Source organism: Myripristis murdjan, chromosome 13, assembly GCF_902150065.1.
Source record: "Myripristis murdjan chromosome 13, fMyrMur1.1, whole genome shotgun sequence".
In the NCBI taxonomy this organism is placed as follows: domain Eukaryota; kingdom Metazoa; phylum Chordata; class Actinopteri; order Holocentriformes; family Holocentridae; genus Myripristis; species Myripristis murdjan.
Genome location: NC_043992.1, coordinates 17472139 through 17495477, shown reverse-complemented (window position 1 = coordinate 17495477; position 23339 = coordinate 17472139). Strand labels below are relative to the sequence as shown.

At 42.3% G+C, this 23339-nt stretch overlaps 1 protein-coding gene and 1 long non-coding RNA gene across 3 annotated transcripts in view; one reads left to right on the top strand and one right to left on the bottom strand.

The window, feature by feature from the left end:
* Positions 1 to 23339, top strand: part of rap1gap2a (RAP1 GTPase activating protein 2a) — a 99562-nt gene that overhangs the window by 14394 nt on the left and 61829 nt on the right. Inside the window, exon 2 of the mRNA XM_030067962.1 lies at positions 4791 to 4826. Within this exon, the coding sequence (XP_029923822.1) occupies positions 4791 to 4826 (36 nt within the window). The remainder of the gene's footprint in view (positions 1 to 4790; positions 4827 to 23339) is intronic.
* Positions 15335 to 16300, bottom strand: LOC115370792 (uncharacterized). Of its 2 annotated transcripts, XR_003929285.1 has the most exons (4): positions 16255 to 16300; positions 16119 to 16181; positions 15960 to 16039; positions 15335 to 15874 (listed from the first exon to the last, which is right to left on the bottom strand). It is a non-coding gene; the product is annotated as an uncharacterized LOC115370792 (long non-coding RNA). The 2 variants fall into 2 exon arrangements; XR_003929284.1 differs by having other exon boundaries at positions 15335 to 16039.

Genomic DNA, 23339 nt, shown 5'->3' with positions numbered 1-23339 from the left:
TCTGAACAACCTGTTGCATTACGCAAACGTTGGAAGTATGGAAGCCGAGAGGGCCATTCTCCTCGGGACTGTAGCTGAAGAACTGTCTGAGCAGACATTACCTTCAATGGATCATTAATTATAGGGGTACTGCAATACATTCAATGTCCGCTATGAAAAAACAGTTATTGTTAAACATTGTTTCTAAGAATTGTACCAAAGGCCTACACGAATGGGTTTTAAGTTTTAAGTTGAATAAAAGTTGCTATATTATTGAAGAAAACAATAAACTATGTCTGATTTATCATCATACTTACCACATACATGTGCTTTTACCTCCTCAAATGAGGGGTAAAATTTTAAACATAGGCTACATTGAAAGCCATAATGGAGCACTATTGTTTTAAATCACGGAGGCTTAAATACAGGCTGATGCTGATTGGATAACACCTGTGACACGCCCACAAAACGGAGGAAAACTACCTGTGAGGCATGTTGCTCTCTGTTACAAGACGTTACAACCCAACAGATCATTCAATGAGACAACGTCACACAACGTTACGTATCGTAACGCCGTTGAATACACCCCTGCTCTCCACAGAAGATCATGGGTAGGATTGGCTTACCACCTGCATAGAAAAAAATTGACTTTAGTGTTTGCACTGCATGCAATTTTAATGTGTATCACATGTTTCACGTACCTGTCAGTACCTGCCAGCCACCGATGTAACTGAGAACCAGAGAGCTTATGGCGTGCAAGAAAATAATTCTGCTGTTGATCATTTTTGACAATGGTCAATTTTTTTTTTTTTTTTTACCACTACTGAAACAAGCAAAACAAAACAAAGCAAAAACAAATGTACAAATACAACAAACTGTTGCCATGAAATATCATCCCAGTGTTTATGTTGAATTTAATCAAAATGCATCATGTGTGATTCTGCTACTGTGTTGAATGTGCTGTTCTGTATTGACCACGTTTTTTTTTTTTTTTTTTTTTTTTTTTTTGCACATCGCTGTTTCCCTAGCGCTGCGTTTGTGTGAGCTGTGAACGGAGAGGGTCGACACGTTGATGGGCGTGGGTATAAATCACACAGCTGCATCACTGAGTGGCACATAACACAGGAAATGACCACATCTCTACTTCCTGTTGTTGCTTACGGGCAGTGAGAACAGGTCACAGATGTTGTGGCTGGTTGTCCTGATAAAAATGAGTCCAAGTGCTGCTGTCGCTCTTGTGCAGCATTGCAGTCTGTGTGTGTGGGTGTGGAAGAATATGGCCCCTCCCCACCTTGCTCCTCCCTTTCTGAAGCATGTGTGTGTTAGAATGGGTGTACCTGTATGTGCCAGTGTGGGTTGACATGTGTGTGCGTGTGTGTGTGTGTGTGTGTGTTCAATAGCATGTGAAAGCCAAAGAGCAAGCAGCACTTCAGGAAAGTAGTTGACTGGTCAACTGCCAAAGTGGAGAGAGCAGCTCCAGGGAGGCAGGTGAGAGTGAAGAAGGAAAAGAGACAAGAGGGAAAATAGGAAGAAAAAAAAAGGAGAGAGGGAAAACACCGACAAGTGACAGAGAGAGAGAGCGAGACAGAGTGTGTGAGAGAGGCTGAGAGTTCATACATCTCTGTAGTCACAGAAAGAGAGAGAGTAGGAGAGAAAGAGAGATACAGAGAGAGACTGACAGCAAGCATATCCATCTCCCTGAAGGGATTGAAAGAGACAGAGAGGGAGAGGGCTAGAGAGAAAGACTGACAGTGGGCATACATCTTCCTCAGGGAGAAAGACAGAGAGAGCGACAGAGAGAGACGCTGCTGAGAAGTTCAGTCCATCAAAATGCTGAGGAGGAGGAGAAGCGTGTCGTTCGGTGGATTCGGATGGTATGTTTGCCCTCTTATTGGATGCTGTAAGGTGTTTTTCTGTGTTTGTGCACACATGCTTATGCTTGTGCACATTGTCGTTTTTTCTATATGCACTTAATATAGAAGTTGTGTGTGCATGTGGTTGTTACTATGGGTGTGTATGGTGCAAAAGCAAACTATATTTCTGTAAAGGAAGGATGGGTGGAGAGCACAGACTGCTCCTCTGTGTCACACCTCTAACACTCTGACCTCCGTTTGACAACAGACTGTGTGTGAATGTGTGTGTGTGTGTGTGTGTGTGTGTAGCTTGGTCTCACTCTGTGCTGTCTCCGGGCAGGGAGGGTTCACTGAGAATCAACAGGCTGCTTTGTCTCTTGCTGCTGTCTGCGCTCCATCTCTGTTGTTGTTGCTGCTGCTGTGTTATGGGACACACACTCTGGACACGGCTCTCAGCACGCATGTTCTCCTGCTCTATTTGCCCAGAAGTGCCCCCATAATGCACAGCTACAGAAGCTGCCAGAGAGCCCATTTTCAGCTGAATGCGCTGACGCACTCGGATGGAGTGTTTTGTGCCGGCTCCCCTGCTGACCGTCACTCTGACACTGAGGCGCTGCTTCAGAGCACTTAACCTTCCCAGCTGGGCTGAGGCTGCGCGCCTGTGGCAGACAGCGCCAAAGCAACTTGAATGAAAACAAACAGGGCCAATTTAACAGCGCTAACTGGTAACTCTTGGTTGGCGTTGTGATAAAAAAATACCCATATCACTGCAGTCAAATACTTTTTTTCTTGAAAAATAGGGGTGTACTTGTCAGATTAATGTGTTTAAAAGGTTTAACAGGCTTTATAGCAAAAAAAGCTTAAAAAATAGAGCATCCATATTGGAATGAATTCTCCCTATTACCTCATGTTTTATACATTTTAGAATACAAAAGTCACTGGACGTAAACAGACTAGACTACTGGGATGGACTGCGATAAAGACGTTAACACTCTGATATCAAGCAACAGGCTTTCATGTTGAAATGTTTTATTTAGGCAAACCCTGATAAAAATTCCCTTTAATTCTTTGAAAATAAAAATCATTACTTTGGCGCATGCCTTGTTGTAAACGCAGACACAACTCTATTCTTTCCAATAAAACAAAACAAAACAAAACCTCTTTCAACGGGTTAATATAAGTTTTTTTTTTTTTTTTTTTAATGTTAATGGAAAACTGAAATCAGATTTATATATTTGGAAAATATATCATTATCCAGACAAAGGCACATATAGACATGCAGTAGTGTTTCTTGAAGATGCAGAAGTACAAGTCGATGGCAGTGAACAGTAAATGTAGAGCTTATTGTGAGGGGGTAGGTTGTTTGTATAAATACATGTAAATCAATTAACTAGCCCGGCCATCTGGGATGCGTTCTGGATGAGGCAAAATGTCTTCTATGTAGGAGAGATTATAGTGTGTCTGTTATGAAGGTACTGCTGTCCATGCAGATATACAAACACATAAGGCCCAAACAGATGCAAATATTATTTCTCATTGTTAATCATCTTAGCACAAAATATCACTTTGATAAGATGTAATGAGGGAGATGGTGGGGGTGTTTACTTGCACAGAGAAAATCAAATGATATACATACAAGTACACACATGCACACACACACACACACAGACATGCACATCCAAATTTAGAAAGCATTGCTTTCATGTTCAAGCTGTGGGTTGAAGAACGTGTCCTCTCAAATGAAGGTTTGATTTGTTTTGATGAGTCAGCCGCATGGTGGGTGGAGTGTTTTCTCAACTGCTTAGACGATGAGCCTTGAGACAGAAAAGACTCACAGCTTTTTTTTTTTAAAAAAATCAAACACACTCACCATCATGGTGCAGGAGCAGGTACAGCTGACACAGGAAGGCCTCAGGCTTTGCTGCAAATGAGCTGTGAAGCATCCATATACAACTGGATTTTTCTTCCTGACACTCTTTTGATCTAGGTTCATTATATTTCAAGTGGTCAAGCCCGCCATATAAAACTAATCTAAATCCTACTCAAGCATCTTGCTGTGAAATTGAGACTCAGGTGACAGTGCGCGACCCTTTTGCATAAAGTAGTTGCTTTTGCATAAACTGTGACGCTTGTTGTTTCTTTCTGCTAACCAGGTATTCTGACATTTGAATATCTCATTTGCAACATCTGTAAAGAATAACACTGCACAGCCCCAGTGCTCAACATTGTGTGCAGCAGGTCTGTAAAGGATGTTGGAATTATTCAAAAAGCTTGGAAAAAATTCACATTATATTTAAAATGTCAAGGCTGGCTGGCAAGGAAGCTGGTGTATGTGTATGTGTGTGTGTGTGTGTGTATACATATATACATACACACACACACATATCATTTGCAGTACACAAGACGCTACTAAGTCAAATCAATTGAGCTAAAATTGTTAATATTATCACAGGTAACGTTCGGACAAAGGCTTGTTTGGAGTTTGTACATTGTGTACTGAGGCATGCAACACACCCTCATAAACAGGCGCTGCCACCTCTCGTAACTGGTCTGAGCAGCTTCTGACACAGAAAGAGAGGTGACCTTGTTATATCATGTGACGTGTCACGGAGGAAACCATCTGCTATTAACTACAGTACAGCTCAGTGCTCTTAATGCACAGCAGATCTGCACTGTTTTCCCCCATTCACCCACAAAATGTTCAGTGCTAATTTGACAACCAATCACACATTTAATGAACATTCCTGGTAATGCCAGAAAAGCCGGGGGCTCATAATGCTTTGCAGACCTCATATGGGAAATGCCACCCCTTGCCATCTTGATTCATAGGTTTCCTGGTGTCGTTATCCTAATTCTGATGACACTAAAAGTGAATTTCTTGCTGCAACACACATGATCAATAATCTATTTTCATTCTGTCTTTTTTCCCTTTCTTGTCCTCTCCTCCTCTCTCTCCAGGATTGACAAGTCCACTCTGTCTGTGCTGAAAGCCCGGTAAGTTGTTTTTCCGATGTCATGTATCCTAACGTCAAATTAATGTATATTCCCAATGAAAGCAGTCAAGCAAAAACAAAATTTGTGCTATGGTGTGTTTGGAGAAATTCCAGGGAAGCAATGCAGTGCAAATATCTCATAAATCTCATAAAATGTTGTTGTTGTGCACTCAGTTGTTGTTTTTTCCTTCATCGTATCAATTCATTTTTACCAGATCAAAACGATTGTGTCACTATTAAAGTGCTAATATCTTATCTGCGTAGGTGCATGTGGATCCAGTGCAGTCCTATTGGGCCAATGGGAACCCTAAAAATTAAACGCAGTTCGGTTTAAATGGCGTTTTATCAAGAGGCAATCTATTTGCAATTCAGTCCATTCAGAAGCTAAATGCAATCTATGATTCCCTAGTTAATGTTAGGTCATTGATTCTCCGTTATCACCTAATTGACAGGATAAGGATGTAAAGGTTAGAGCAGCTGGTTTGTAACTACAAAGCTACTGGGAAATTCTGTGTGAGGAAAGTGAAGGAGTAACAATGTCTCCATCCCTGGGACAAGGCATTTCATGCCTGTTTGCTGTGGCGGAGCTGCTCAGTGGCCTCTTGCACAATACTGTAGCTGTGTGAGGCAGCTCCCAGATGTGAATGCACTATATGTAATAGTACTGCTGTAACTGAATATGAAGCAGGGTGGTGCTGAAAATAAAATGTGCTCACAGCAAAAAAATAAACAAACAAACAAAAGATGTACTAGGATATTACAGTCAGTAGAGTGCAGATCTCCACGAGGCTTATCTCCCCTTCTCTGGTGCTTAGACTTGGATGAAAAAAGTTTTTTTTTTCACCTACCAGGAGAAGGGAAAATAAGGAGGCATCACCTGTGTATTTCCCTTTTCCGGTGCTTGGACTTGGGCAAATAACACAGTTGAGGAGTTAACGCTCAACTGGTGTATAAAACAGGTTTTTCAAAGGTTTTCGATCACTACAACCACGATAGGTCCTTGATCATGAAGTCATAACTATACACAAAAAATATTAGGCTGATAGGCCCAGTAGTATCGGAGATTAGCTGCAGACAACTACACATACAGATACACACAAGCAGACACACGATCCCCTCCAGGTTATCGCCTGGTGGAGATAATAAAGTCTCCAAAATTAATGCTTTAAATGGCAGCACATTGTTCAGGCAATCTGTGAAAGTTTGATGAAAGTGAGTGAGAGGAGAAGATAAATGACAACTCTAAAGAAACAGTTCACCTAAAGTACAAAAAATATATTATTCCCACTTCTGCATGATTTAGTGAAGTTTCCGGTCTGCTGCTCCTAATATGCACACACTGGGGGCATACACTTACAGTCTGCTGGTGCTTCTCAGCAGGAAATTGTTCCCAATGAAATTCTTTGCTACCATGAGCTATGGATTATGTCAGTATGTATCCAAGCTATTATTTTCAGAAAGTGCTGTTGCTGCTTAGTTTTTGATGGTTTGAACTCTACAACATAATATCCATGCAGCTCTGTTGTCCTGGAGTGCAGGGAGACAGGGATAGTCACCACAAACTTGAAACCTCACAAAATCACACAGAACCTGTCAGGATGGATATATTGCACTGAGTGGGAAAATGTATTTTTGTATTTTGGGTGAACTGCTCTTTTAAAGAATTTATGTTGCTATTTTTGCAGCAACTACAAATAGTCTTTTCTTCCCCTACAACCCAGCTCTTCCTTATACAACATAATGATGTTATATAACTCATTAATCCATAATTGCTGCAGGGCAATTTACTGCATTAAGTTGCTTTTAACCCAAGGCAAATTAGATCAAACATGATTTTCTTCCTCCAGCACATAAATCACAGCCACAGTATGCTGTTACAGTGTTTTTTTTTTTTTTTTTTTTACTAGACCTTCCATCTGAAATTGCTTGTGATGTGCCATATTATACCATGTTTAGATTTGCTGGATTGAAGCCATTTTTCATTCTTATTTTAATTGCTTGTGCTGTGTTTTGAAAGATGAGATTATGGTAAAAATGTTGACAGCTGGATTTTCAGTCTTAACTGGGTTACGATAACACTTGGGTTGAGGGGTGGGGGTGGGGGTGGGGGGTGGGGTGTGTGTGTGTGTGTGTGTGTGTGTGGGGGTTGGGGGGGGGTGGGGGTGGGGGTGGGGGGGGGGGGGGGGGGGGGGGGGTTTAAATTGTTCAAGGAAACACAAATGTGAATATCAGTTGCACTGTTGTGCACCAGGACCGAGCTGATTCAAGGATAAGGAGCTTCCCTATGTTGAAACAAAGCGCTGGCTACCTGCTAATGGAGGTTACCTTAGTGATGAGAGGTGAAGGGCCTGTGTGTGTGTGTGTCTGTTTGTTCTAGCAATTTCAGTATCCTCCTCTAACCCTTTTCAACTCAAGGACATACATACAAATAACCAAGGCATCGGTGCACTCTCTAACCCTGAACCAGGACACACTCCTTACCATTGATAATGAAGCATGAGTTTTAGCTGTATTTTGAGGTTGTTCAAAGTCTCTGTTTGTGTGAAGTGAAACTCTTTTGTGATTTATATGAGCATGTGTACAATGTACCTTCTCAAAATGCTGGATCGGGATTTCAAAAGCCACTAAAATAAGCCATGGGAAAAAAAAAAAAAAAAAAAAAGGCAGCGTTTGTGGCAGCGTCGGCTTGTTTGTCTCTGAGCTGTGACTTAGCTCTTTTTCTCCAGACTCAGAGCTTTAGCAGGTGAAACTATTTCAGGATGACCTGATTTATGAATTATGAAAAATGGGACTTGGGATCCTTGTGATCTGTCATCTCAGGATGACGTGCAAACAGATTCGCCCGTACACACACACAGGCACATACACACATATACACACAGACACGGTGTTTTGTTAATGTATGCACACTTAAACACATGAACACACAGACAGACGGACGGACACACACACACGCACATACACAAACACAGACACGTCCACTGTCTCTCTATCCCTGTCTGTTGTTCCTGCCCAGGTGTCATTAGACTGTCGGCTCTGAATATGAATTAGTGAGTCGTGACTCCAGGTCGAGCTACGTGTGTATGTGTGTGTGTGTGTGTGTGTGTGTGCGTGTGTGTGTGTGTGCTTTGAGTCTTAGCCTGGTCAATGTGGACCTGGGAGGGAGAGAGAGAGAGAGAGAGAGAGAGAGAGAGAGGGAGAGAGAGAGAGAGAGTGTGTGTGTGTGTGTGTGAGAGAGAGAGAGAGAGAGAGAGAGAGAGAGAGAGAGAGAGAGACATAAAACATTTGGCCTTTTTCTACCATTGGCTTGATGCCACTCTGCAGAAGTCCTACAGTGATGTTTTCCTTTTTGCTATAATCCCAAAGTTGTCAAGGCTCACACTGACCAATCCTGCTGCACTGATTTTATTAAAGCCCCACAGATGAATCTGACAAAAAGAGGAAGAGTGAACAATAAGGGGTGGGAGATACAGGACTGAGACACTGAGGTTTTTTTTTTTTTTTTTTTTTTTGCCTTGTTTTGTTTCATATTTTTCCTTCAGGTGAAGTTTCCCGCTCAGATTTAGTGAAATGGAAAAGGACAGGGCCCCAGGGCAGTCTGGGTAAATTTACTGAGTGAAGAATAGAAGAAAAGAAGAGAAAAGAAAGAGAAGCATTGAAGCAAGGCTGAATAAAAATAAAACTGTTTTCCTTTACACTTATTTTGCTCTTGTAATCTTGCTTGAGTCGCCCCTGCTGTCGTGATGTTGCTGTTTTATCCTGTTATTTTATCCCATGTGAATTGGCTGCTTGATATATTGGCAATATACAGCTTCTTGGTTAGTCTTTGTAAACCGGTGTCCATCTGCTAGTCTTCAACAAAAAAACAAACAAATAAACAAAAAAATTCATCTCTGTCATTTAGTCTTATATTCAGTGTTAAAATCTTGTTTTTCTTAAACTGAGTGAAAAATCTTCCTTTGGGATGAGATAGTCCTGCTTGTTTCCAATGCAGTTTCACTTGTTTCAGGATTTTTTTTCTGGGAACAAGTACAAATATGTTGAAACAAGGCAAAATGGGGCAGATCAGCCCATTGGAGGCAAGAAAATGACACTTGATTCAAGAAAATTCTGGGAAACCAGTTGATTGAGCACTGAAAAGCTGTGGGATTATCTCATTTTACTGGCAGAGTTTTCACTCAGTTTAAGAAAAACAAGATTTTAAGGCTGAATATGAGATTAAATGACTTGTTCAGATGATGATGTTTTTGCAGTGTAATGGCCTGGAACACAAAATGTAAACTGGAAAATGAATGCACTGGTGAAGAGGAGAAAAGAAAGGGAAGGACAGAATTTAAGAAGCAGATGGATGGCTTACTTCAAAGTGTCTAGCCTCAGGGTAGAAGGTGTGTGTTTTTTTCTCTTACTCTGCCCTTCCTCACCCTTCCTCACCCTCTCTTCACACAACTCTTTTCACTCTCACACTTTCTTTTTCCTTCTGCTCCCTGCCTCTCTCATTTTCCCACTTTCTGCCTCCTTCCTCTCTCTTTAATTTGCTGGATTTCCGTCCTGCTGCCTCCTCTCTGCCCATGGTTACTACAAAGTGATTTCTCTGCTCTCACCCTGCTCACAATACACAGCATCTCATTAATAAGTGCATAATCAGACCTGTGTGTAAGTGCGGGCGCTTGCATGTGAGCGTGCACACGTGTGCATCTGTCTGGGTGCTTTGTCTTGAAGTGGTGGTGGGGGTGAATGGACATCACAAGAGGACTAATCGGGAGAATAGATGAGGGAGAAGACTGAATACAGACACACACACACACACACACACACACGGACAGAAAGGTTGCGTCTCAGAAGCTTCTTATTCAGTGTAACGATGCCTCGCAAACTGTGGTGAGTAATTGCCGTTTCCTGTGTCTGCAGTGTCTTTACATTATCTGTGAACTTAATGATGCATGGCTTACTTTGCGATCTTACTTTGAGTTTGTCTCTTTTCTTGTACCAGAATACACAAACTCTAGATATTCCTTTAATAAATCTATATCAACTGCAAAGGAGGATATGTTGATAGAGAGTAGCACATGATTTTAGAGAGGGATATTTAGGCTTTGAGACAACTGAAATGTAGATTATGTTAAAGGTGCTACAACTCACATATTTTGCATTTACTTCCTTAAGTATTTTGTCAGATATTGACAACAGTTTTCGTATGTGTCATGTTTATGTATTGTAACTCATATGCAAACTACCTATACCTACCTAACCCATATGCTAAATTGTTAACCCATGCCATGGCTGAGTGCTGTAGACAAATAGCACATAGAGCTAAATAGAGAGGAGTAGAATAGAGGGTAAACGTTAGAAGAGTGAAATATGGTCGACGAGTGAGGGGTGCAGTAGTAAGGGTGGGGAAGCGGGGTATAGAGTGAAAGTAGTGACTTTTAAAAAGGGTCTGGAAACCCCCAGGGGTCCTTTAGGGGCTTTCAGTGGGTCCTCAGCAAAATGACAAATAACAAACAGTTTAATATCACTATTCAATTCCATTCACATAAAATTGTTTCAATTCAAGCAACATATCAGTGATTATTTTAACATTATGTGTCGATCACCATTTGTCAGTATTGAAGTGTTGACGTCTGAACAATTTGACACTAAACACAAACCAAAATTTATTTTCATACAGTCTCTAGGGCAAAATCACTTCAAATGGAGGGCTGCGGCTTAATGCAGGTCAACCTGTTGGTCTGTAGCATGGAAAAGTTAAAAACCCCGGGAGTACAGTCAACTGGAGAGGTGCAGAGTAGAGTGGAGTGGAGGAGAGTGGAAAGGAAGGCAATAGAGTAGAAACTATGAGAGTATATTAGAGCAAATAGAGGGGATTAGAGTAGAGTATGGGTGCATGGAGTAGAGTGGAATGGATTAGTGTAGTGTAGAATAAAGTGTGTCGGGTTGTGTATTAGGGTAGAAGAGAATGGAATAGAGTAAAGCAGAATGCTGGTGTGTGTTGAGGTGAGCCTGCAGGCGATGTGTCAGGCTGTCTGATCCTCCTCTGTCAGCCCTGCTCACCTCCGCCTCTGCTCACAGCTCGGCTCTGTTCACAGATACCAATGAATGAATGTGAGAGAATAACGTGCGGTGGCTCCGTGGCTTGGATGTCATCAGCCTGAATGATTCATCAGCCTATTTCTATAAGGAAAGATGAAGCACGAGATATCACATCTCCCAGCTGCAGCCATGCTCTGCACGCCGTCCAGCTTCTGGAGTATTTTAGGAGCCAAGTGAGCTGCAGCTTGTGTAACCTTGTATTGGTTACACAAGAAGGCTTTAGGTAGATTTACATACTGTATATGTCCATGTGTACAGCTTCAGTATTTTGTGTTGGAAGGAAACAGAGGTGAGGCAGGTTCATTGATGCTTTCCCTACATGGAGCGTCTGTCTATTCCACTGTCTGCCCATCTGTCTGTCTCAGTCCAGATGCTCCTCCCTCAGTCTGCTCTCCTGTGTGTGTGTGTGTGTGTGTGTGTGTGTGTGTGCATGTGTTGTGTGTGAGACCAAAGCCAGCCGTGGCCAATTAGACATTGACACCTGTCAGACACTATTTCCGTCCCCCTCACCCCCCTTCTGTTTGCTTCATCTATTCCCTTCCCCTCCATTCTTCTCTGTTCAGCTCTAACAATACGGCTCCTTACGTCCTTGAGTGTCTATGATAAGGGCCACTTCAGATCCAGATCCACGAGATCCTCAGGCAGCTTTTTGGATGCTCTTTGCTCTTTTTTAGAGAATAAGGCTACAACAAGCCGACTGTACACCATACTGGGTGACCTTGAGTCAGCTAATGTACCCTTAAATTTACCAATTTGCTGTTACACTTTCAGCTATAAGGCCAAGATCTTGTTTTGTCTTTGAGAAAGCAATGTTTCAGTGACAATACTATGAATTAGCCTGTTTTACTTGGTTGCCTCACACCTCCACTTGGACAACAAAGAGTAAAACATTTATTGGCCAATAAAATGAAACATGTCTGCTGGAAATTGGTTCTGGCGGGGAGTGACAGGGCAGCAAGTGTGACAGAGAGGCTGCCGGAGAACAAGGGCACAAGGTGAATATCTTTTTTTGGAAAGTCTGGTAAATATAGAGGCCCACTCAGAGGAAGGCATCTCCTCTTACCATTTCCTAGCCTAGTTTTTGGGGCCAGGTGTAAATGTTATCTGTCCACCAGCATCATGGAAAAGAGCAAATGGGCCACGGCTATTTCTGGAGCCTGGCATTTACTCTATCTCCCGGTGCTTTCTATGAACAGTGGTGAGTTGTAAGCGCCAAACAAACATGAGGCTAAATGTCTGCTGCTATTATATTTACTTAAGGTGATGGTTTATTAAAAGCTGGAGGCTGTACTCCATAGCAAGGGTGGAATAAGCAGTGATTTGTCACCGGGAGGCAGTGTGCAGCCATAATGAGCCATCAGCTTTATTGTGTTTTACTCATTCCAAGTGTACACAGTTACAGTCTGCTGTCTAACCTGACACATCTTTATGCGGTGAGGTTTACTGATGGATGACAGAAACTCACTCAGGTTTATCTGATGCTCATGTCCCCAGGGTGAATACTAAGCTGTGGTTAATTTGGGAGCCAGCCAGGGTTCATGTAACATTTAAATAGCATCTGAGAGTGAGCATCCTTTGTACCACATGGGTCAGCTCACTTCTTCTTTCGAGGGAGCATCACAGCCTTAAAGCCTTGTGCATGTATTTGTCAAGTTTAGTTGTATAGCACTTTTCACATACAGTGGTAATTCAAGGTTAGGGTTAGGGTTAAGGCTAGGTCTGTTTATTTATAAGGCCATGCTTAACAAGCTTCCCGTCTACTTAACTAGCTTTCTGTCATTTAGGCAGTTTAACTTTAGCACCCGTGCCTATAATTCGTCTCCAATTAAGCAGCTTGATTCCTTTCATGAAATTTAAACAAGTTCTCATCGATTTTATGTTCTCTCAATGCTTTTGTACACATTAATGTGTTCATTCTTCTTGTACTATTATTGTGCCGGTACTTTGTATGATTTATATTGTGTTTATTGTTATTTATGTAATCAGGGTGTCATTGGAAAAGAGAGCTTGCTCTCAACTGGCCCTCCCTGAATAAATAAAGGAATGAATGAAGATGTTTTACATAAGGCACAAATAAAAAATGAGAACAATAAAAACAAAAATCATAGCATTAACAGTAAAAAGCAAAAATGGTAATAAGAGTGAGAAAACGGCCAGAGCTAAAGCTGTTGATGTTGAGTGCCTCTGTGTTACGATGATTTTTTTTTTCTCAGACATGCACAGTATGAATGTGTGTGAGAAACACGTAGAGAAACTGAGGCAGAGAAGACTGCGGTGAGTAGTGGTGTCGGTGTGGGAAGTGGAAGAACCCCACCCAGCCTTGTGAAGCCAGGTCAGGATGTTGCACTTCCTCTTCTGCTTTCACACCTCGAATCCCATCATTAGACTTTACAAGTGAATGCATGAAAGCACTGATAATAGAATATATTTGCTGAGCAGGAAATGATGAATCATTTTAGCATCCATTTTCAAATGGAGGTCATAGAGAATTTGTGCTTACAGCTCATCTGCACCTAAACTATGTTGGGCTTAATTTTAAGATGACTGTCCCAGGACCTATTACCAAAAATTATTTTCAGTCATAAAATCCCTACTTACTGTATTTCCTGCACATATTCACCAAATTTGAATTACAGTGCATGTGGACCCAGAATAGCACAAGAGAGAACAGTTCAAGTCAAATCACCTCAGCTTCATTTCAAAGCAGCACTGTCATAATCACAGAATCAGCAGCTGACCGCCCGTAGAGTGTTTCCCCACACATTTCTTCTTGTTTCTTCTCTCTTGAACCACAAGAGGGAGCTGCCTCCCTTTGTTCTTCTTAAGATGTCTCTTGGAGGAAATATCAGTGCACTGCATGTGAGTCAGCGCAAGTGAACTCAAATGGTCACTAGATGGAGCTATTCCATAATTTCTCTCTGTTCTGGCGGAGTAGATCCTCCCCCCACCACCTGTTACATCTCTACCTGTTGAAGCAGACATGGGCATCTCTATGGGACTGCCTGTGACTCCGCTGTGTTTTTCACAGCTTCTGGACACCTCTTGCTCTGCAGTGTCAATTTTCCAGTAAGACCAGGGTTTGGTCCTCATTGTGAAACTGTTTAAGTCTCCAGTTTCCCTTTCTCTACTGTTAAGGAAAGGTATAGGTGATCCATTGAGATCAGAAAAAACAACACTCTCCAGTGTCCATTAAATGCGAATACTGAACTACAGAGGCATGCTTTATTATCCTGCATGCCTCTTTATCTCTTATAAATTATGTTCCACATGAGCAGCAGAGAGAGCAAAGAAAATTCAGCTCGGTATCATCTCAGCCGTCTTATCATACACTTGTGTCTTGTGTCTCAGTACTACTACAGCAGGACTGTCAGCAGATCTCTACAGACTAAGACAACAGTGCATTGTGTTTATAGCCATACTATATGAAGCAGCCTATACGGAGCAAGGGCTGTTGCTATGGCAGCATGCAGCGATGATGCTCGCCTGAGGGATGGCCCAGTATGGTCCATTACCATGGTGATGGGGCCTGGTTGTCAAGCCTCACAGCCACACTGCCCCACCAGTTCATCAAAACACAACCATTAGTAGGATAATCTGACTCTGAATCTGAAAACCGCAGTGACCAGAGTGCACTTGTCCCCATAACTCTCCGATCATAGGGTGACCATAGACATGTGGGAGCGGAAGTGTGTGTGTGTGTGTGTATGCTAATGGAAATGCCAGGAGACAGCACATCATGCCAGAGAGCAGCACAGTACAGTACAGCATGAACATGACTGGTTACATAACATGTCCTGTGTGTTTGACCCAGAGGACTTGACTGTCTGCAAGGAGGCTTCATTTCATTCATGTTTATTTTATTTTAATTATTTATTTTATTTAAAATGAAAACAGACCGATGAGTCTCTCAGAGGTTTATGGATCTCATAAGCAGAGAGAGTTTTATTCTGGAGTAAGGATGATAAGGTGGCTCTGAGGACAGGAGGACAGTTTAAGATTTCATAGTTTTAACATACAGAGATGTTGCACTGAGTGAAAAAGAAGTGCAAAAAATCATTTTCGCTTGACCCTCTGTCATCAGCTCAACTAAAAGGTAATCAAACATCGGTCCCTGGTGACAAAATTTCAGATAGCATTTACAATGTGTGTGTGGTGGGAAAATGAGAACCCTAAACCCTGACAGAACCCACCAAATCTCTCTCATAAACACATATTACCTATATATTAATGCCTGCAGTATCACTGTGTGTGTGAGATACATATTACCTTTATGTGACCCGGCCCAAAGGGTGGGCACAAACAATTTAAAGTTCAGAGAGAGCGGAGAGACGTGTATCCGGTTCACAATTAGAATTTTATTGTAAACAAGAAGGAGACAACTTCGATTGGGTGGGTCGGTGAAATAAACCAAAAAAAAACCACAGTCAAAGTTTTATTTAACACCAGCTAAAAACAATATCAACTGCGAGATGAGGCATCTGCCCTAAAAACTACAGGGAAGAAGAAAAGGGGGCAGTGGGTCTCCTGCGGGGAGGTTCAATTGCAGCCCAGGGTACACCCATGCGTATGAGCACACTGCACGCCACACGATCCTGAGAATAAATAAAGAAAAGAGAAAACAGACACAACCAAGTGACCACCACCATCAAATCATAAACCACAATCACACGGCAAGCAAGAGGGGCCCAAGTGCTCCCCGCAGGTCTCCACACTGCCTAGGAAACACAAAGCAAAAACTACAATAAAAGTCAGTTGATAATACACTAGTTAAAAAGACATCTTCCAATCCAAAACAGTACAAAGTTCAACATTGACAGTCCCGGAACAGTCTTAAGGGTCGCAGATACATTTTCACAATTCACCACAATCTGGCTGGAAACACAGGAAGACCCTCCAACATTAATCCCGGCAAAACAGTGTTAACTTTCATCCAGGCAAAGCAGCAGTCTGGCAACCAGGCTAGAGGGGGGAATTGACAGTGTAAACATGACAGTAGCAAAAAGAGGGACTAGACCTCCTATTTTACCATTCAAAATTGTAATACCTTTCCACCTTGGGGAATTTTCCACCAATAAATAATATGGCTGCCCTGTCCCACACTGGGGAACGGCACACGGTCAGCTCCTAGAGAACATAAAAAAAAGATCACTCACTACATTTCATGAGTCCAAACATAAAACAAATTTAGGGGACTGTGGCCTACCTGTCCAATGTTGGCCTAAGCAGCACGCCTCAAGATCACCGATGTTTCAGCTGCAACACCACTCTACATACAAAAAATACTAATTCAACATCAGCCACAAATGTCTGCCAACACATGCAGTCACCCACAAGCTTACCTGCACACACAACCCTCCCTGCAGCCACCAGGCTTCAAACAAAGAGGCCCTAATTGTCCCCACCTGGGCTTATATATATGTAACCCTGCCTACTAGGGGCGGTACTCCCCACACAGAGGCCAGCCCTCACATTTAGTATAACTGAGTGTGTGTGGCACATATTACCTGTGTGACACATATTAGCTGTAGTATCACTGAGTGTGTGTTCTGCTTGTTAAGCAGAGTCCTTATCCTGAAGCCCTCAGAGACAACCAGCTGCCTCTTTGTTTGTAACAAATGTTTACTTCTTGCCTTTTCCCTTATGCTACGCACGCGCGCACACACACACACACACACACACACACATTGGGGCTGATAAGAGCACCATCTGGCCTGTGTGTTGGCTGTTAAGGGTTCATAAAACACACCCTCACCTACTTAGAGGTATAGGGCTCCCTGAGCAGCTTTGGAGATCAGGTAAACAAGTGCACACACACACACACACACACACACACACACACACATGCATATCCATATCCACAGGGGAAGTAGGAGGTGAGAAGAATAAGGGGTGAGAGGATTCACCTGTGTGTGTGTGTGTGTGTGTGTGTGTGTGTGTGTGTGTGTACCTCTTCTTGTAGTCTTGATTTTTTTCATGTCTGCTGCCTTCAGTGACTTCCTTTGACGATGAAAATATACAGAGACTGATCCTGCCAACTGATCCTACAATAGTCTTCCATATTCCAGTGTTGCTCAACACAAAGCAGATCTCACAGAGTTGAGCTCATTACTCAAAAGCATGATGACATGTAGTTGTGAGGAGAATGACTTGGGGAGAGGAGGCAGGATATCCTTTTGATATATTTATCAATGAAATCAGCTAGGAAGTGTAATGATAGTGCTGGATGTTAATATATCCTTACTCTTGGATGGTAATACTGTATCATACATCACCATGCACTCATCTGTTTTCAGTTCAGTTTTTAAATGTGTCGGCGAGGACCTTTGACTTTACACACACTTGTTTTGGAACGAGACTGACATCAGTGTGTGTGTGTGTGTTTTGTGTTGTTTGTCTTAATCTCTCGTGTCTCTGTGTGTGTTTGCCAAACGAACTAAGCCTGGCAGTGTTGCCGTTGGAAACCAAGTGAGAGGCTGTTGTGACTGATGCGCTGCTACGGCTACTGCTACAGCTACTGCTGCTGCCGCGCCTGTTTTGGATACAAACACTTGACATAAGCTGGCGGCAAATTACACTCTGTCTCCTTTGTGTCTGAAAGAAAGCGGGTGAGAGGAAAGTGGAGGAGAGAAGAGGGTGAAGATAAAAGGGCAAGGGAAAGGGACTTGCAGTAGATAAATTAGAGAAAGAGTTAATATTAGAAAAATGGGAGAGAATAAATTACGAATATTGGTAAGTTAGTGTCAAGCAAGTTAATACTGCTTCAATTTCCTATATCAGTGTAGAACAGTTTTCTTTTAATTAATATTTAACTGACTTTACTCTATTACTCTAATCTTTTCCCTAATTTGATTGAATCATTAGAATCATTGATGTTATCCTTATTGATTACAACCAAAGCTTTGGTAATTTCTACCAAATTGTACTCCATGTCAATATTCATTCAATTAAACTAAACTGACAGTTGTGAGAGAGAAGGAGGGATAGAAGGAAGGAAAGGAAAGGAAAGGAGAGGAGAGGAAAGGAAACAGGAGGAGAGGAACAGGTGAGGTGATGAATGATGGAGGAGCTCAGGAGGGAAGGAAGGAGCGAAGAGAGAGAGCTTGCAAAAGAGAGAGAGGGAGAGAGAGAGAGAGAGAGAGAGAGAGAGAGATGCTCAGAGAAAGGAGAACGAGCAAGGTGATGACAATAGAACAGGGGAGCCAGATCCCGATCCCTCACTGCGATTTGAGCATGCAGGGAGGAGAATAAGTGCCCGCACAGGAGAGCGGCTCTTAACATATGAAAAGAGAGGACAGAGTGGAGACGGGGGGGAAGGGAGTGAGGGCTTCACAAGGACTGATAAAGGCAGAGAAAGAGAAACAGAGACAGATTCTCGTGGGAAAAAAATGAGCATGGGGAAGAAAATGAGAGCGGGGGAAAAGGACAAAGAGGGGAATCAGAGAGCCAGAGAGGGGAGTGGGAGGCTCTGAAAGAAAGATTTTGCTTTGAGAGTGTTTGACCTCTGTAGGCAATAGTGTGTTTGTGTGGATGGCAGAGCGAGACAGGGCAAAAGAGGGTGAGAACGTGAGTGCATGTCGATGTGCGCCCTCTCTGCAACCCTTTCAGGTAAAGGTCATCCACAGTGCCTATGGAAGCTGTGGAGCGACGATAAAGAGCTGATTTTCTTGTCCATCCTCTGCTTCAGTGGTTCAGTTTTCCAGCTCTAAAGATCTGTGGGGAAAACAACAAAAACCTTATGATGCAAAGCAACTGCATTTTTTTTTTTTTTTTGTCTCTGTCCTCCTATCCTACTATTTCTGTCTCTGTGTGTCTGCTGACCTCTCCTCTCTCATTCACACACATATTAGGGCTCTTAGGACTCCTGCAAAATCTATATTAAAGCTGTAGTTGATGCCTGCTCAGCTATGGGCTTCATATACAGGTACAATCACACACACACACACACACACACACGCACACACACACACACGCGTTCTCTCTCTCTCTCAGTGCCTCCACTCTCTGCGTCACAGACAGGGAACAGGGCCTTGTCTCGCTCCGTCAGAGCTTAGCTCAAACCCAATTTATTTTCAAAAGAATAATTCATCTCCATATGAGCAACCGGCGGATGTGGCCTAAGCCTGTCCTTGTCTGCTCGGTCTGTACATCGTGGCTAACAGCAAAGTGCCCTGTGAGTCACTGAGTTGGAATAACTTGTGTTGATCGATAATGCCAATTCATACCTGCTTCCGATAAAATCACGCCATGCAACAGCAAACTGATTTTCCAAAATGAGAGAGCTGCCATTGTATTAAAATGACACCTGAAAAGTTTATTTATTTATTTATTTATTCATTTTTATTGTTTAAAATTATGGCTTTTTTTAAGGGATGGTAAAATGTTTTGATTAAAAATGACATATTTTAGCTTACCATCCCTTTAAAGGAGAGCAGTGTTCAGAATGTATGCCCATTTAGTTCTGTTTTATACCATTTGTGCTGGAATATTCCACCAGGTGCAGAATGAGCGGCTCCTCATCCAGTGCACTTTATGTACACTGTGAATACGTGGCTATGTTGACTCCCCCCCCCCCCCGTTTTTCTCCATAATTTAGTTTGTTCAGTCTATTCTTCTCCTTTATGCCCCCTGGATTTCTGACTCTCAAGCTGTGTGTGAGACTGAAAGTTAACCACCTGTCAGCCCACATCCCAGTCAACCAAGCAAACAGAGGAAGCAGGAAATTGATTTACCTTTCTGATGTAATGCGTGACATTTTGGCCCCGGAAGAAAGACAGAAAACAAAGAGGTAGAGAAGACAGGAAAAGAGGGAAAAACACCGACTCATACAGCAGACAGAAATGATGGAGTGATTGAAATCAAGAGGCGTGGCGGTGCACACGTGCACACCTATATTATTATTTGTCTGTCACATCTGACATATTACATCAAAGCAAAGTCAATTTTCAGGAAATGGAGAATAACGATCCATTTGGCCATCACACCGCTGTATTTTGACATGCTGGAAGCCCATTCACGAGGGTTTGACTGCGGTGATCAGTAACAAATATCTGCCAGAGGATATATTCATGGGCATCTGTTTATTTTTGTTTGTGTGAAAGAGAGGGAGTGTCAGCAAAGACCATTCTTTCAGCAGATCACAAGCAAAGAGAAAAACAGTCATGTACCAAATAGCCTGGCGAGTTTGAATTTAATTGTCGGGTGACATGACAGTGCAGAGCAGAGGGCCAGCCTGGGCTGGTTTGCTGGGTGATTAACAAAGGACCACCGCAGATTTGACACTGCAATCAGCGCTCACAAAGGGATGGCTATATCTCCTATTCATCATCACCCTCACACCGCTTCACTATTGTCTCATTTCTCCTCTCTGACTCCGCCGCTCCTGCTCGCTCACTTGCCCTCTCCCTCTGCTGCTCCCCTGTTTGCTTTATGCCTTTCATTTCCTCGCTCCCTGTCGACCCTCCTTTCTTCTCTCATACTCTTTTCAGCGTTTGATTTGATTTTCCACATCTTTATGGCTGCTCTGTGGAAGTTAGTCTGCAACATCCTTTCATATTATCTTTTTTTCAAGCCATTGTTAGATAATTGTCTTGTGCTGCAGATACAAGAGAAGGTAAAAATATTTACCAAGGGATTTGATGAGCTGGATGGATTTTACTTTTTGCATTGAAACCAAAACAAAATTCTCTTTAGGTGAAGTGGTGGGTCTTTCGCTCCCTTTCCTATCTGCAGTCATGTTCTCTATCCCGGTAATGCCAGCTGTAATCCGTCGCTGGCATCTGGTGCTGACAGTGTCCGCACTTTCCAAAAAGACATCCTCCTTCCTCTTCCTAGCCTTCCCCATTTCCCCAGACTCAGATCTTTATTTGACTGGACAGGTGTAAGCTTGTGTTTCTCCACACAACTGTTACCTATCCAATTATATCAAATCACTGATTTCCCAGGAGGGAATGGACGACTTTATCACGGGTGAGGTTCAGGGTTCAGGGTCAGGCAAGGATTAAAAAAAAACAAAAAAAAAAACAATAACAACAACTGTAGCCTTGCTCTTAAAGGAATATTCCACCCTAAAACACATTATCACTGTTTAAAAACAGGAATTGGTGATGTACATTGCGTTTCTGGTGCTGAAAGTAAATCACCACACCAATGTTTAAATAGTATGAATGTGTTTTAAACTGAAATTTTCTCATAGTGGCCACAATGTATATGTAAAATACTGAGGCGACATAGTCGGGCAGGTTTGCCAGCATGTATAACAACCATTTTCTCATCATCTCATTGTACTTTGAAAGCTCAACATGTTGTACGCATTAATTAAGTCCCATTTCCAAATTTTCCAGACTTGATTAATTTCCCATGCTAATAAGCTATTGCCCATTTTTCTTGTTGCACTCAGTTATGACCTTCATATATCATGGACAAGGAATTAATTGAGAATTAACCAAATATTTAAGGCTCTCTCTTGCATGCTGAGTAATTAAAGTTAATTCAAGACAGTGGAGTCTATGTATGCATGTATGTATGTATGTATGTATGTGTGTGCGTGTGTGTGTGTGTGTGTGTGTGTGTGTGTGTAAGTGAGAGAATAGGCGAATAGATGAATAGAATAGGCGAGGGATAAGATTTTAGTATCGGAAACGATCTGAGTGGTTTTATGAAGGCAAGCTGTCTGTGTGGGGAGCGAAAGAGGCAGAGGGAATTGGCCGAAATGTCATCTGAACCTAAAACACCTGCAAAAAATAATAATGTTTGTGCCTTCTGTGAAGAAACATTCGACTTGTCTCATTGAAACAGTTTCTGGCTTTTTCCCAGCTACACCAGACAACCCCAAAAATTGTCTGTTGCCCCCAGACCAGACAGCAACAGACCTGCTGAATGATGGTTCATCAGGCACCGCTTTGGGGGCTAGGGCTGTCACGATACTAGAAATTCAGCAGTCAACACTAATACCAGTGAATTTGCATGAATCTTGATACCTGTTTTGATACCATGGTAAAAGAAAAAGAAATAAATATATAACATACACTCCTTTATTAACATCTATTGAATATTCAAGTATTTAAGCCCTCAAGTATTTAAATCAAACAATAAGTCAACTGTACTTAAATAACAACTTTTTAGATCGCACAGAATTTCAATTGCAGTACCCAGCGGAGACATGAGAAAAATATGTATTTAATGAGAAGGCTTATAAATAATTAGACAAAGAAACAGCGATTTAACAGGAAACTTTGATGGCACCGTTTGTATATTTTGTTTTACGAGCATCAGCCTCGAATGCAAAATCCTGTGCTTCTTTAGGACAAGCTGAGGCAGATTGGCCGCTCCATCTTTCACGTGTGTTTGTCTCTCCTTCGGCACACATTTGAACAAGCGTAAATCATATGTATACTGCTCCCCTTGGTTTTGGAAGAATATGATATGGCCCACTGCAGGCTACATCTAAATAAATACTAAATCTAAATAAATACATGCGGTACCCACAGTGCCATAGATAAACATGTACTGCTGTGTTTTTGAACTACTGGCATCAGCTTGACTGTGATATCCCTACTGGGGCAAGGGAGCAAATCCCCATAGCCTTTAGCCTCTGGGGGAAACATCATCAATCACATCACCAATAGCTGATGAGTTCCAAGATTGACAAGTTTCACCAAAGATATTCACAATAGAGAAGAAATTAGACAATAAAAATTACTGCTGAACTGTATTATGAATGAAGTCCGTCTGTGAAAAATAGGCCAGTAATCTGAGGCATTCTGATTGTGACAAAAAGTAAAAATCCTTTATTCAACACAAGACGATAATTAGTGTGTTTCGACAACATCGTCTTCATCACGGTTAATAATGGAGATGATGTAGCTGAAATGCACTGATTGTTCTTCTTGTCACAATCAGAATGCCTCAGATTGTTGGACTGCTCTTCACAAATGGATTTCATTCATAAAACAGATTAATGGTTGTTTCTATTGTCGTTGTTTGCCCTCTTCCTGCAAGAGCACCTGATTGTTTTTCCACATTTCCTTTCACTGCCATCATTTTCTCTTTATGCCTGACCCGGTGCAGCACTGCTGATCCCGTACTCCTAAAAAAAATTATGCAGTCTAATTTTAACAAGCAATTTCACAGGGTACTGCTAAAGTTAGCTCGCGATGACAGGTCCACTGCAGCAAAAAATAGAGTGGATGGACAGTGATGTCAGGTAGATGTTGTCAGGCTCTTTGTTTTTATCCTCCATCTCTGCTGACAGCGTCCAGCCTGTGGCGCTGCATCACGACTGTCCCGGCCTGTCTGTGTCACTGCCTGCAGACCAGACAGCAACAGGCCTGCTGATGGATGGTCCATCAGGCACTGCTCTGGACACTCTGGGGGCAAGGGAGCAAGTCCTAATAGCTCTGCGTGTGCGTGTGTGCGTGTGTGTGTG